This window comes from Hetaerina americana, unplaced genomic scaffold (assembly GCF_022747635.1).
Source record: "Hetaerina americana unplaced genomic scaffold, ioHetAmer1.1.p SCAF_8, whole genome shotgun sequence".
Taxonomy (NCBI): domain Eukaryota; kingdom Metazoa; phylum Arthropoda; class Insecta; order Odonata; family Calopterygidae; genus Hetaerina; species Hetaerina americana.
Window position 1 is genome coordinate 20,655,296 of NW_027287427.1, and position 16,538 is coordinate 20,671,833.

Below are 16,538 nucleotides of genomic sequence, written 5' to 3' on the forward strand. Positions count from 1 at the left end.
ACTTGGCCAATTTAATGTGCACTGTTTATGAATATGTTGTAGTTAGGAATTTAATGTTCATAATTTGAAAAAGTTTTTATCACTCAACCCATAAGATTAAAGTTGATTTCGTTTGCCGACCACCGGGTCTCACGTTTATATGGGGTGTTCGGCTAAGATTATCAACTCCTATTATTAGTGAATACTTTCCTAAAGTGAGAACAGTTATTTGTGAAGAACAACCCTTCGATTAATTTTCGCATGTTCAGATGACATCTCGTCAAGTTCTCCCTCGTGATGCCTCGATTATTTATTATTATTACTCTTAAATTTATTTATTAATATTCTTTAATATGATGCTTTTTTCTAAACATTTATTCTGCAATTTGTTTTAAACAAAATGCATCATTTTTCTTTGTGCTCCCATGATATTTGTCAACCTTCCATTGCTATAAATAATCTATCCGCACATTAGTCTTACCTAATTAGTTTTCACAGGTTTTTCGCACTCCCTCCTTCCTCAATGGGTGTTTTTCTTCCGTAGGGTTTTTCGTTCGAGGATATCAGTTCGCAATCCTTTCGCTTTTCCCACAAATGTATATATCTTTCCACACTCTACCATATTTTTCCCCAATACAGTATTTATTTTATTTATTCATTATTATTTTTTATATATTTTCTATTTCGTAATTTCCTATAATCCTTTAAAACGTTTTATGGAATCTTTGCTTTAATATTTGTTACTTTATGTATGCATGTAAACGACGAGAGATTAAGGTGAAATATAAGACGATTTAGTATCAATATTGCCCCAATAAAGGTGTTTTATTTTCATTATCATTCGCCACAAAAGTATTGAGATCGAAAAGTTAATTTTTGAATTCAAAGAAATCATTTGTCCTTCGGCTACGAATCGGTGATAATTCTATCGAAATTTGTATGCTATTAAATCCATAAAATAGGACACTGGGAAATTATATGATTTAATGTGATTTTTTTACAATTGCACAGAGAATTCCAAATTTCACCAATAATATTTATGGGATGAAAGTTTTCGGCAGGAATTTTACAGAAAATTATCGGAAAATTCTAAAATCGCTCTGTGTAACATTTTTTTCAGTTCGATGAACGTTTATCATCCAATTACGGAAAAAGATACCAGCCTAATGCCACGAAGTGTTTTTCCTCTATTCTCTCAGTATTTTCTGTTTCATTTTATTTTTGTGAATTGAAAATATCTAGTTATATTGGAAAGAAATGAATCAGCCGTCGCTATCCTAAATAATCCTTTTAAAAAAATCATGAAAATTAATATTCATTTTTGTTAAAATCATTGAAAAAATGTTATGTTTTTGGAAGACATGTTGATATATTCTATAATTATTTATGTTTGTATTTACCGAGTCATAACGCAGTAAAAATTCTGGAGAGAATCAGCACGTATGGTACGTAAAAGCAATTTTCAAAGGGAAATCTCGTGAGACGCTCAGGATTCCTTCATTTCCATAAGACCCTCCCTCTTTGTATTTTCAGGAGCATAAAGATGGCGTTTATCGATGAATTTTGGAAATTAATCCCCGTCCTACTTGACTTGTGTCCTTTCACTCAGGAATACTGACGCTATTAGAGAGACATCATGTTATGGAGCGTCATCGCTTTCACTTAAATTGACGCCCAAAGTTTAAAGCTTATTGTTTGATCCCCACGCTGTCAAATTAAGTCATTAGCAGATATGAAGATCGAAGGTGGCGTTTCCTCCCTAATCATAACGGGGGAATCAAAGGGAGCCTCTCTCCGACAATGTCAATGGTGTTAAGCTTGCACAAATCCTATGTCATCTCTTGCCAGGATACAGGCCGACGAAGTTTCGACGTCGAGGGGCTCACTCTGCAGGAGCGATGCGGGAGATGTGTTGACATCGGCTTTCACGGGCGCCTTGCGAAGCGGAAGAATCAAGGCATATTGGCCTTAACGGACTTACGTACTTCGGGTTGCGGAGGCGGCGATGTCATTTCGTCGCTCCGCTCTTTCCACGCCCCCTTACCCTCCCTCCTACACTTCCGATCCGCGACCACGCCCGCCCAAGCGCACACGCTTCGCGTAGACTTCCATGGCCTCATCTACTTCCCCACGTGGTAGTGATTACCATTAATTACGGCATTCCATTATTGACGGAAGCCTACATTCCCACGACGGTGGGATTCCCGCTGGGCCAGGCGAGCAGTGTGCTTCCAAACATTGAAATTGAGGTTAAACTAGTCCCCGAGGAAATCATATGTAGTAAACCTTCGAATTTGAGGTACGTACAGTTCATATCTGACCGCTATTTCAACATCAAGAACATCAATCTGAAATAATTGCGGCCAAATGATCATTTTCAGATTAAAGCGAATTTCAGTCAGTGATCGCTGAGTTAGGAGGTGAAACAAAATTCGATAAGCACTGCAAGGCTCACTTCCTAGTATGATGTCGAAAGAGGCGATCGATTAAGATGTAATTAGCATTGATTTATTTTGCTCATTGATTCTCTTTATATGATACTTACTTTGATCAAAAGTCCTCCATATATGAAGTAGTTGAAGTTCATAGAATATTTGAATATTGCACTAATGATTGAATGATTTCAAATAGTGATTTCAAATGATTTCGTTATTAATGTAAGGAATATAGCGATCAAAGATTTGTCTATTACACTAGATAGGAGAAGCAACCGGTATTTGATGTGCTGTTCCTTGTCCTATTTTTTTCTACATTGTATTATAACTTTAAATAGGAATGACATATTTTAAATCTGCTATATTCGTCGGAAAGTGTTGCTTTAAGATAGCAGTATCATTTGGCAAGCAACCACTCATGATGAAATATTTGCGTTTATTTTTTTAGCTGTAGAATTTTTCATGGAACTTATCGTAATATTCAAGCTTAAACAATTTATTCTGGAACTCTTTAATATCCATTATATTACAATTACCTTTATCCCATGCATTCGGTAAGAGTGATATTGTCGATTCAAGTGGGTTCAACAATTTATTTACATTCCCTTGAGGGCATAAATGAAAATTGAAGTAATACAATACGTGAAAAAAGAATTAATGAAGCTGATGTCCGTTAGCTCATTACGAGCGGTACAGGTAATCGGAATGTTAATGCCAGGGGAGGTTAACTTAAATGAGCGCCTGTTTTGAATTATTTAATTATGAAGAGTTTAAAAATTAAATTTCCGAACCCTAGACTTAATCTTCCATCCATCGTTACGTCAACATGGTGCATTCCAAAGTGATTCTGACCTAGTTTTTTTTACTTCGACCCTTCATTCCTTTTCCCCCACACTTAAATTGGATACTCCCTTCGGGATTTTTTTATCATGCTGGTATAACTTTGAAAGGAGAACTTCAGAGCGAAGCGAAGCCGTTAAGGTGGTTTACATGCGTGACAAAATACTTCTCTATGAAAACATTACTCCGATGCTCCCGAATTGATTCGGTTTGATTTGAATATTTGAACAGTGAGAGCTCTTCGAATTCCATGTCGGCCTTTCTCTCGCGCTCCAAGTTGAATTAAATCCGATTAATGGAAGTGGGAATTGAAAGATGTGAATCGACGGGTATCTACACGGTGGCGTTACTCTCGAGCCAACCGTGGAGTTCGGGGCACCTCCTCCTTCTCCTCCCACCCCAACCCAACCCCCCAGTAAGAGTTGCAGACTTAATTTGTGTGCGCTCAACCTTGTTACCTTATTTGTCCACCGATGGAGTTTTTTGCTGAAACGGTAAAGCATTCAGTTTCTTTCTAAGTCGACACTATTTTTATCCGGATGGGACATGAATAAATATTCCATCGTAACGATCAATATTCTTTAAAATTAATATTTATTTAAGCGTTGACTAAATAGGTATAGTCCATTAGTTGTGGAATACTCAACTGAACTTCTAAAAACTTTTTTCTGTCAGTGTTTCGTTATCCATAGACTGTAACTTGAAAGTAATGAACATGAATCTATTAGCATTCATTGGAATTCTGGGATCGCATTGTAGATAAACCGATCAGTCAGATGTACTTGTTATCTATGGAAGCAATATGACTCAATTCCTTGCAAAATATACTCTCCTGGAAAGATATCTTCTGTGAGAGGGACTAAATGAATTTTTACAACATGAATTCATGCATCTTTGCAAAGATAAATGAATTGATGTTGCAAAAATAGAGGAAGTTCATTATTTATAAGTGCATCACATGCCGTGGGATAGTTATCGTTTAAAAATAAATTCGATTTCACCGTTCTCTTTTGAATGATCCACCCGGCCGCTGCTGCCGCTTCGTATCAATATTTAATTTTGAAATCAGAGAGATTTCGTCTGGCGTGCCAGCATCTATTACATGCCATTCGGACACGGTGAATCAGATGAGCGAAAAAGGGAATTCGTATTATATTTTTTTTCCTGGACCACGCAAACCGGTCCGGCATCTGTACAACTTGTCAAGGGGGTCAGCCACGCTGTATTATCTTTTTCGCGGAAATAAATGGAAGGTCCGGGAATCGTGACGATTGCTGCAGTATACGTAGCAGCGGGAATTGAATTCAATTTTCGCGTCGTTCATGTTCGAACGGCATTTTGGCGAGTGCCACCTCGCGCTCCAGATTATTAGCGACACGTGTACGAAGCGCCAATCAGAGTCGAGATCCAGGCACGAACGCAACTATGAATGGGAAAGATCCCATTTTGCCATCCTGTCGCTAATGGCACATCTCCAAAATCTATCTTTCACGTGACCCTTTGCTCCTTTAATATTTTTTTCGGACTCGAGAACTACCACTCTCCACTCGCTCCTCTGCGGATTGGTCCCATGAGAACGGAAGCAAACATCTTAGGAGAAATTTGATCCGTCCCCCGTCCCCCTTGTCCCGGAATGGTAATGAAAATATCTCCTGCGACGGAGATCTTTTTTCTTCCGGCACAGTCTGACTAAGAAAGCAAATAAAAATTGATTGGTACGACGAGAACCCTCGTCTCTTAGGTGGGGGTGGAGGGAGGGATATCGCTACTAAAAATAAACCACTCGTTTTACCCTTTTCACTCGAGGAATTTCAAATTTATACAAGCGTTCTCAAGAGATACGTGCGGTTCAAAAACTGTCACAAAATTTGGTGGATACAGATTTATTGATTGGAATCCAGATTAGTTTGTTGTTAAAATTTTAATCATTAAAAAACTATATTATATGTATATATATATATATATATATATATATATATAAATTATATATATAATATACATTATATACGAGGGTGGTCTGAAAAGTTTCCGACCTCAGAAGTTTCAGAAAAAATGTCTTGCATCCTTGTTAGGCCGGAAACTTTCCAGACCACCCATGTACATATATATTTGATTCATATTAATTATATATGTTATAGCCCGTGGGGCCGTTATAGCCCAAAGGCGTGTGAAATTCATCCATCAGGGTGGGGGGGGGGCAGTTCCTTTCCCTGGGCCGATTATGGTTTCCTGCAGGTGCCCATAGAGGCTTGCTCGGGGATCGAACTCGGGCCCTCCCGTCAGTAGTCCAACGCTCTGACTGCCGCGACCCACACACACGCAAACACACACACCTATATATATATATATATATATATATATATATATATATATATATATATATATATATATATATATATATAACACTTTTTTGAAAGTCTCGCGTATGTGAATAATAATGCATAAAAGTTAGCACTAGCGGACACAGACAAAAATATATATATATATATATAAATATATATATATATATTTATATACATATATACATTCAAACACGAAATGCCGCCATATGGTGAACAAATATTCATTCGCGTGGAAAAAGGTATGAGGAGAAGGAATAGGAGCATATAAATGACGAACACAGGAGAGGTGGGGAAGGCGGAATCAAGCAGATCAGAGGTTATATATATATATATATATATATATATATATATATATATATATATATATATATATATATATATAACAGCAAATAGATGTCTACAAGCATTCTTTAATAAACTCAAATTCTTCCTTGGAGTTTAACGCGTACTGGGAATCGAATCTGAGTAGCACTAAGTTATTTCCATCATTAGCGTTGGCAACGTCAAAAACGGTCGTCATCGCCAATACTTAACGGAAGGTTAATAATTATTTTGAACGCAAATTGATCCATACTATTTACATCATGAATTTCTCATGGTGAAGCATACTATGCCGATTCCCTTCAAACTATTTCCATTGTACCTGTAACTCGTATGTATCATTAATGCAAATAAAGTATTCATTCAAATATGAAATGGTTATGAATATCCAGGAATGAGAATAGCGAAAGATGAAGGATGCATCATATATCTGCAGCTGTAGATCTGTATTATCTATACCATCAACTCCAGGCTCTCCACGTTCAGCGGAACAAAATCACTTCAGTCGCTGTTCCATCACAGGTTTTGCGTTCCAGCGTTGGAGCTGCGGTCATTTCAGTAAACGCCGATTCGGCCTGCGATAAATATTAATGCAGATTCAAGAGGCATGTCGGGAAGCTGGTGGTGGCTGGAATTCGAAGCAGCGGAGTGAGGATGAGCTGGAGGTTAAAGGGGGAGGGGAAAGAATTAAGTGAGGTGTCAGCACTGCAGAGGGGCGCGTTGAGGTGGGACGGCGGGGAGAGAGGAGGGGTAAATCGGGAGGTAACCCCCAACAGACGCGCTCCGCCATCTTCAAAATTCGAATACTCTTCCAGCAATCCGTGGTATGGTAGAAGTGACGGGAATGTGGGCCTGGAACCGTGGCCGAAGTGTATGGCGGAGGTATGTAGTTATGTATCCTAGCCAAGGAATACGAGCCATTGCCAAAGTTTTTTGTTCTATTCGACGTGAAATTTCACCTGCAATGTTGTGCCCTTAAAAACTGGGAAAGTTGAAAAAAGTCAACTAGTTGAATAATCCTACCAAGCTTTAATTACATAAATCTTCAACACATCATTGTTTTTATAATAAGATACGATGCTAGATAACATTCGAACCCTTGGATCAGAATCCATTTCTTCATATGAGTATTAAAGTCACAGAATTTTTCGTTCGTCAAGTTTCAGGCATAATTATCGCATTTGTAGAATAAAAAATTGTAAGGTTGGCGTTAATACCTGTATGGACGGAAGTTTGTTGTTTATCCTTCACCACTGCTTTTCTATCTTTGTTGTTGATTTCAATGTTTCTGGTACTTCTCTTCTCAATGTCATGTTTTCCTTTTACTGTCGGTCACAAACTGGCTAATTTCAGAGTTGTAAACTGATATTTACTAGCTTACACACACGCTTAAAGATTTTATATTATTCCCAGCAGTTGATTTGAGGAATAAAACACCGTTTTAGGGCCAATTATGCCATTAAAATAATGCTCACAGTAACTTGTTTGATGGGTGAGGGTTGAGGCACGTAGGGCCTACGAAATGAAATCAATCCGGGCCTCATCAAAACGGCAAAACAGTTCGCGGGACAGCTAAAAATGGATATTTATTGGGATATGGGTAGATATATTTTTTCATCCCAGCGGCCGAAAAGCTTAAAAACGCCAAAACGCTGTGAAAGAATTTCTCTGTTTGAATATCAAATGCATACAGCCACTCCGATATCACTCTTTGTGATTTAACTATTGGTCGTTAAATTTTTTCTAGATATTTCCATTAATTCCAATCGAAAATTGGGTGCGGTATTTTCCTCGAATTTTCGTATCCTTAAAAGGTCACTAGGTACTCTCCCTGAGGTTACCTAAACGCCCGTCCTTCGGGCCAAGGAATGCGGCGGAGAGTTGCATTATACGGTCGGTTACGAGTCTGTTGTGGGCAGCAGTTTTCTCTCCCGACTCCTCCCGCCCGCCCTCTCAAATCCCTTCGGGCCGCCGGTGCTGTACAAAAATGGGGTCCGAGAGCACCAGCGCGGGAATTAATCACCGAAAACAAAGCAGACGGGACGCAATATGGCACTCGCAAAATTTAATGGTCCCGTTCAATTCGATTAATTACGACGCAATTAAACGAGCATTACCGGCAGTCCCGCTTTGCTTCTCCTCCCGTGGCGAAGGGGAATTGGTTTGACGGTCAGGGCAGGGAGAGGCGGCGGCGAAGAGGATGGGGGGACGGCGGCGGCCTGAAAAAGGGGACCACCGCAGACACATCCGCGGCAGTGACGGATCTGCAAACCGCGGTTTGAGGGCGCGCGCTCCGAGGCCCGCTTGGGAGGATGGGCAGCGGTCGCCGGCCGTAACTACCAACGGCCGCTGCCCGTCGCTTGAATAATTGACTCTCCACCCAACTCCCCCCCCCCACCGCCACTTCCCCCATTACTTCTCCCCCCCCCGTTCACCCTCTTGACCGACGCCGCCTTCACTGGCCAACTGGGTCAAGCGACTCATCCACATGCCGCCAATATAGGTCATGGATTGGTAAAAGCTCCAAAAAAATATGTGTTCACGTGTCCCAATTAGTCCACGGAATGAAGTAACTCGCACACAGTGAACGCTGACGAAGGGACCGCCCAGTGAACCCGTTGGCAGTCCCAAGTGACGAGCTTTTGGACAGCGACTGGTGAAGTTGATGTAAACCGTATATGTTCAGAAGGTGAAGAGTTGGTTGTGGATTCGTAACGCGAAATGCAACTCTCCTTTCTTCTAATTTAGTTATATCGGACTCCTCTGCATTCACGACGAAAGTTATCAATAAGTTGGTAGATAAACAAACGAATCTGTAATGTTTTATAATTGTATGCATTTTTCTGAGGTTATGTTATTGTTAATTGATGACTTCTCACGAATATATCCTATATTTCCCAGAGATATTGTTTTCGCTTCTTCATGTTTTTCTTAAAATGACAGGAGTAATTTCTTTATTTTGAAATTAAAAGCTTTCGTCTGACCGGTCCCGCGAGTAACTCATCACATTGCTGGGAAAAATTTTTCTTCATGAATAATTTTATATTCGTCATGTGCAATTTTGGTATAGATTAAGAGAGGTACAATTTGAATCCTCATTCTGGTCCTGCTAAGCCATTCAGTTCTGGCTGGATAGCTGGTGCCACATAACAAAAATAGATAGACATGAACTTTTGCAGTTATACAGCTATATTCTGGGTCAAGTTTTGTTCCAAACCCCTTTTAAGTTCCTTTTCACAGCATTTACTGACTGCAATATCCTTAAATCCCTCGGTATTTCATTAAATATTAGAGGTACAGTTACCTCCAATTCTCTTTTACCTATTAATCCCCATGAATCATGGTCAATCAACAAAAGACTGAACAAATACTCCATTATTAGATAATGTGTACTTTTAAAAAATTAGAAGTAAAATTTCTATTTAACTGCTAGTAAAATGAGAAGAACAAAATAATTAAATAATCTAACTAATGTTAATCGCTGCTAATATTTTTAATATATCGTATTTTATGCTATCTCCGTGTAATTAATCAGAGAGTGAAACAGTTGATGGATGACATGATGAAATTCAAGGAATATGAAGGCAAGAATAGAGAGATTTATACGAGAATTTATCTGATGTCTGTTCTCCACTCCACTCCAAGATTGATGAATTACTAAGGTGATAAATATAGATGTGATAATTTACGTAAAACGTAAAAGAATTTTGCATTGAAAACACCAATGTTGAATCACTTATGGTCAGACGACGTACTTTGTGATTTGAGTGCGTTAATGTTTCCTTTGCCCAAATTGATAATGATCTAATTTCAAGATTGTGATGATAATCAAAGTCCTGGCCACGGATCACTATATCCACCAGTAGATTGAATGGTTTCGCGAATTTTGAGCTCAGCTTAAAATATTTACAGTCATTATTGTACGATCGTATCGTATTGTACTCGTATCTTAACATTTATATTGCTGTAGAGAAACAAACGGCATGTATATTTAATATTTATTCTTTAAAAATCGTTAAAAAGCATAGCATAGAATTTCATTTTTATTAAATGCATAGATATATAATCGCTCTTCACTGACTAATGGAGATGAAGTTGAACCTGGGTGAAAAAACCGTAAATTGTACGCGATTTATTTTTGAAAAATATTTGATTTCAATAGCAATTAATAATATTTCCCACGATAGGGATTGTATGAAATTATAAAGGATTTTAAATAGTTTAGGCGTGCTGTGATCCAGTTCAACTAGACTTGAAGCGAATGCGGTCTTGTAATTCGCTGTTAATGATCTGTAAAAAGCGTCCCTGGTAATGAAGCCATTATTATGCAGAGTTGATTCAGTGCTCCTGCCTGACGTAATTACCCTCGAATTTCCATGCAGGCATTTGTTGCTTTCCATTCATGCCGTCAAAACATAAACATTAATCGTGGCCGGTTCATACCACATGTCAAATACAGAAAATAATGATATCATAACACATATATAAATGTTTTCTGTTATTCCTGCAAATTGATGCCTTATTTTCTTCGCATTTTGTATTCAGTCACTGATGACTATCATTCGCCGACAAAATTATTCGTAGCAACACTAAGTATTGATTTTTCTCCATGGAATTGTTTTCGCTTTAATTTCTTTTAATGCATTTCAGTTTAGAATGTAAGTTTCTTACATGTGAGCCAAACCCAAGTCCTGGGTTTTATAAAAATGAAATCCCAGCACGGACCGGAATCTCAATTAAGCGGAAATTATATATTTATCATCGTAAAGTGTTTTAGTTATTTTGATGGCTAGATTGGGTGCGGTTGACCTTAAATGCCAATACTAATTGTGGAGGTTATACTTGATATCCTAATCAATTGAGTGGCCTCTAAATTTATGTAGCACAAATTCTTGGCTCCAGGTTAACACAATCGTAGAATAATATTCATTTTATTTTAATGAAATATTATTTTCATTACCTCCTCGATTCTGTAAATGTTTGCCAATATCTCTGTTCCTCCGTTCTCTCTACTCTTTCTCACAGCCATACCGCAAAAAACTTCTAAGCACTTTTCTTGGTTAGTCCCCAAAGGTCATCACTAAAAACTACACCTTTCAAGTAGCCCTTGGCAAATATTTGTTTTAATCTTCTGCTGATAACACTAGTTGTCCAGTTCCTCTTAGATTTCTAAATGCTACCTTTCAATGAACAATCTTACTTCTAATTTCTTCCGCACAACTCATATTCCATGTGATAATATTTTCATTGATATTTAAGAGAAGGATACGTACAAAGTACAAGCTATTAGTCTAATACGAAGCACGTAGTTTATAATTCAAGTTGAAGTGATTGGTTTCCCATCAAACCCTGTGAAATTTCTTTGTCACCATAAATATCGGAAAACTGAATCTATTGATGAAACGCGAATTAGATGGTTAGAATCTTAGTGTGATCAATGACATCGAAAATCGTGGCAAACGAACGCCATATGTTCGCTTAACCAAATGGCGCCAAACTTTAAAGGGACATGAATATCCGCCGATAGTGATTTTTCCCAGATTTGTGGAATACATGGTTTGTCCCAAAAGTAGTAGGACTGAGTTGATAACAAAAATTTCGCCAGAATTGATGCTCTCACTCTTAATTTTTCGAAGTAGCATCCTTGTGCTTCGTACATCGCTGCCAGTGGGTTTTCCACGCCTCGTACACCTTCTGAAAGGCTGTGACCGGAATACTGTTAAGCTCCCTCTTCACCTCCTGTTGTAACGCTTCCACGGAGTCGTGGTGACGTCCTTCCAGCACAAATTTGAGTCGGAGGAAGAGGAAGAAGTCTGGTGGAGCAACTTCAGGACTGTGGAATGGTTAAGGCAGGCACTCACACGGTCGAGAAGCTCTTGGCAGATCCGCGTGCGAGTTTCTTTTTGATCGTACGAGAGTAATAGCCGCACCAACTTCGTCCTTCTGCCTAAGGTTAAATATACTAGACCAGTATACATGTTAAATCCTAAAAACTGTGAAATATAGTTTCGCCTTACCACCTTTATTTGGGTGTTCCCTCGCTGTTCGTTTGATGTAGTGACGTTTGCTGAAGGATGCTTTGAATAAATTTCTGTTACTTAATTTTTGTTCAAATATTTTTGTCACTTCCAAGTAGTTTGATTGTGCCACCATTGCAAAGGAATACGGATAGTGGTAGTTTTTTTAATAGTTTTACATTAATATACTTTTATAAAAGCATCATTAAAGTATTTTTATTATATCAATGGTAAAAAAATATTTAAACCATTCCGAGTTGCCCTACAGGCATATAGTGCCACCAAGTCAAAGCCACCTTTGTGAAATTTAACCCACTTTGGATCTATATCTCTCCAACCTCACTTTATTGTAATTTTCGAGAAAAGTATTGTAATATTTACTAAAGAAAACTTAGTATCTATCTGTGTATTTTACTGTAGCCACGGGGTTGTAGCAAGTTTCGGCCGTCTCGGTGAAATTTGGTCCACTATGCAGCTAAGGTACTTCTCAGGATAATAAACAAAAGGATAGAGAGTAGGGCAAATGATTACTTAGGAGATGATCAGTTTGGGTTAAGGAAGGGGAGAGGTACGCGTGATGCCATTGCAGTAATGAGATTATTAATCAAGAGGAACATAGAACACAACCAGGAGGTATTTGCCTGTTTCGTAGATTTCGAAAAATCGTTTGATAGAGTGAACTGGGAAAAACTAATGAGTATTCTGCAGAAAATAGGAATAGATTGGAGGGAAAGGAGGCTAATCCGCAACCTGTACATGTCTCAGACTGCTCAGGTGCGGGTGAGGAACGAGGAGTCCGGTTGGGCAGTGTTAGGAAGAGATGTAAGGCAGGGTTGCCCATTATCATCGTTGCTGTTCAACCTGTATGCAGAGGAAATGATTAAAGAGGCATGGGAAGAACTGGAGGTAGAAATGAAAGTGGGCGGGGAATTCGTAAAATCAGTTAGGTTTGCTGATGACCAAGCTTTAGTCTGTCAGTCAGCCAAGGGATTGCAAGCATTGCTGAGTGAATTGGACATTCAGTGCGACAGGTATGGGATGAAAATCTATATTAATAAAAAATAGGCTATGCGATTTACTAGAAAGAAAAAGCCTAAGCTAAACATTAAAATAGGAGGGCAACAACTAGAGCAGATAGAACAGTTTACGTATCTCGGTAGTGTTTTGGACCAACACGGTCAAAGTAGTAGGGACGTAAGGAGAAGAATTGCGCTAGGCAAAGAGGCTTTCACAAGGAGGAGGGAGTTGATGACAGGGACGTTGAGCAAGGATATTAAGAAAAAACTCTTAAAAATTTTGATATGGAGCGTAGCTATGTACGGCACGGAAACGTGGTCATTGAAGCAGGAGGATAGACGTAGACTGGAGGCTTTTGAAATGTGGGTGTGGAGAAGAATGGAGAAGGTGAAATGGATCGAGAAGAAAACAAATGAGGAAGTACTTGGTATGGTGGGTGAAGAGAGGGGTTTGTTGGAAGCAATCCTATGGAGGCAGGAAAAGTGGATGAAGGGGGTATTGACCGGTGGTGGGATGTTGAAGACTGTAATTGAGGGGAGAATGTTAGGCAAACGAGGAAAGGGAAGGAGCAGGATAGGGATGTTGGACGAGATGAAGGGAGGAAGAAAGTAATCAAAGCTGAAGAGGGACCTGATGTAGAGTAGGATGTTGTGTTTTGCTAGGGGTCACAAATTATTTAATTAGTAATTACGTCCATCCAAAAACCTACCTTAACCGGTAGATTACCGAATAAAAAATTGTTGTCAAGCCCCCTTCCCACTCTTCGAGTCCGATTCGTCGCAATTCTCGGAGTAAAATGGTCGGTAAAGGTGGAGGGCCCTAACCCCGGAGGATGAGGGACGAGGGCTCCTACCAGTCGCGTCGTGTCGCCTTGCTCACCTCTCTCCTCCCTCCCCCACAGGTCGTTAACTCCGGCGAGTCCGCCACCTTCAACTGCTCTGTCTCGGGCACGCCCCTCGACACGGTGCGGTGGCTGGCCAACGGCGTCCCGCTCAGCGGCTCCAGCCACGGCGGGATGGGCAGCGAGGGCGGCGGGGGCGTCTTGTCCCCGAGGATCCGACTGCTCTCACCGCAGGTGCTGCACATCTCGTCCGTGGGAAGGAGTGACCGCGGCATGTATCAGTGCGTGGCAAGGAACGAGAAGGAGTCGGCACAAGGCAGCGCGGAGCTGAGGCTGGGAGGTGAGTTCGACGCCGGTGCCGAGGAAATTAAACATGAATGCCACGGCATACCAGGGGTGGGGTGTGGAACTTTTCCACGGTTACTATTTGTTCCAAAAGCCTGCTCTTTTAGCTACCTTTCCATCCCCCTCATCGCATTCTACCTTATTCCAATCCTAAATCATAATCAGTTGTTTCCTTACAGAAAGCAACCCACAAGTTCCCACATATACAGTAATCACATTTACATGTGCCCAATGCCTCGGAGGCTGCCGCAAAGGCGTATGGCGTGGTATTTTAGGGTACCAACCATACATGAACAAATATTATCCCATATATGGATTTGAATAAATGCATGCATTCGCTCGTGTACAACAAACTCGTAAAAATAAACACATACATGCTAATGTGTATAATGCAATAGTTGACTGAATCTTTTATTGTTAATCGTTATGTAAATGTATTCGGGTGCTTGGGTTTGATTTTGTTATGACTATGTTTTGTGAGAAAGAAGTACTAATCGGTGGGTGACCGTGTTTTCCTCTAATATTTTATTTTGCACGCCAAATCTAACCATATAATTGCGTGCCAGAATAAGTCCCTCGGTATCACAAGAAAACTAAGGTGTCCCGTACCTTTCTAAAAGTCTTCCCCTCACATCAAGGGGCTCCTAGCTAATATTCCTCCAACATAACCATCCCTCTTTTTTTCTAATTTTTTAATTATATAGTCTAACTACTCCTTAGATAAAGCAATTGCTTATTTACATTCGAACTTAGATTGCCATGTGATCGATCGGATCTATTGTAGTGTATATTGATAAAATTCTACCACTCAACTCTCTTATCTTCACTACCCTTCTCCCAAGTTCTCTCTTCAGTACTTAGGCCATCCAAAGATATCGACAACAATCCCCCTTTTAAAATGGGCTTATTCCGGAGCCGGCTTGAAATAAACTAATACCTATACCTTCCCTTCGTGTCCTTCAAATGCCTTATCAATGATATTCTCTCAATTTCAGTCATAAGCCTCGCTATATCTCTCCTCCACCCACTTGCGCTGTATTTTTTTTAAATGTGTCCTAACGTCCTCGCAATATCAGTCCTGGTTCCTCTTCGTTTTTTTCCTTTCAGCGCATTTTATTTTACCCATTCTCCTCCACTCCCATACCATGTCTACTTTAATGCAGTATCTTCAACGGTTAAGTTTCGGAACCGTACAAATCTGTGGTACATATCTAAGTTTTCATTTATTATTTCCTTAAGCCGTAACTGAATAACTTGATTATCAACTTCTTCCTCATTCATTATTATCATCAGTATTTGAATATTGAGGTTGGCTTATTACAGCCAACCATTCTTCTCTATTCAGTGTTAATGCCCAATCACCCCCTGACAGTTGTTCTGTTTTACGTCTATCTTACTTTGTTCCAAGTACTTCTCTCTATGACTTAATAAACTTTCCTTTTTATTATGGTTCTATTCTAATTAATCTTTCCTTATTTGGGGATCGGGATGGTGCGGCGGCTAACGTACTTGCTTCCCAACTAGGAAGCTCGATAGCGAATCCTTAAGACGGCAGATAATTTTCAGTAGTATCCCGATCCCTACTGGAAGTGCTTTGTGGATAGCACTGTGAGTGAGTACGCCGCCCGTCGAATGGGACGTTAAGCTATGGACCCCTTGGAGCCTATCGTTAAGAGTAGTCTAATGCCGACGTCGGGTTTCTCTCCACACTTCATCATTTCCTGCCCATTCCTAATTTGTTTCCTAATTACTGATTCTCATTTCATAGCTTTCACAATGAACCTATTTTAGCCACTCGAGAACCCTAAAAATGCTTTTTTTGCCTTATTAAGTGTTCTTATTCTTGAATTTTGGTTCATGATGCTTTGGTAATGACAAAATAGTATCTTTCAGTTGTATAGAATAGAGTCGAATCGAATCGAATACTCTAACGTGCATTCACCCAAGTCTTTTATCAAAATATAGCATATCTCATGCGTGGGAGAATCTTTTAATAACCAGGAAGTAATATTTTTTAATCCTAATATTGCCTGACAGAGACCTTTATCCAAATGGGAAGCAGGTATACGCCTCTTGACCTAGGGTCCGATTTTTGGTTTATTGTAATGTCAATGCTCAGGAAACGCAAGAAAACTAATCTTAGGAAGCAAAATGCACGTCTTCCTTTGCCATCCGTAGGAATTCATCCAGGACAAAGTATAAATTCCATGATATAAACTCAATTTAGGGTAAAAAGGGAGCTTAAAAGGCTTCTCTAGACAAAATTCCGCACGAATGAAGTAGCTTAAAGATTTCCGGAGGAGAAATGGGTCAACAATTGATAGACTAAAAAATAAGGCATACATTTTTGGGGCCAACATTATCGAATTCTCACGATAGAAGCACATTATTCCATCGTATT

At 39.5% G+C, this 16,538-nt stretch overlaps 1 protein-coding gene across 1 annotated transcript in view; it reads left to right on the top strand.

The window, feature by feature from the left end:
• Dscam3 (Down syndrome cell adhesion molecule 3) overlaps positions 1–16,538 on the top strand; it is an 819,144-nt gene that overhangs the window by 686,780 nt on the left and 115,826 nt on the right. Inside the window, exon 9 of the mRNA XM_071596808.1 lies at positions 13,853–14,132. Within this exon, the coding sequence (XP_071452909.1) occupies positions 13,853–14,132 (280 nt within the window). The remainder of the gene's footprint in view (positions 1–13,852; positions 14,133–16,538) is intronic.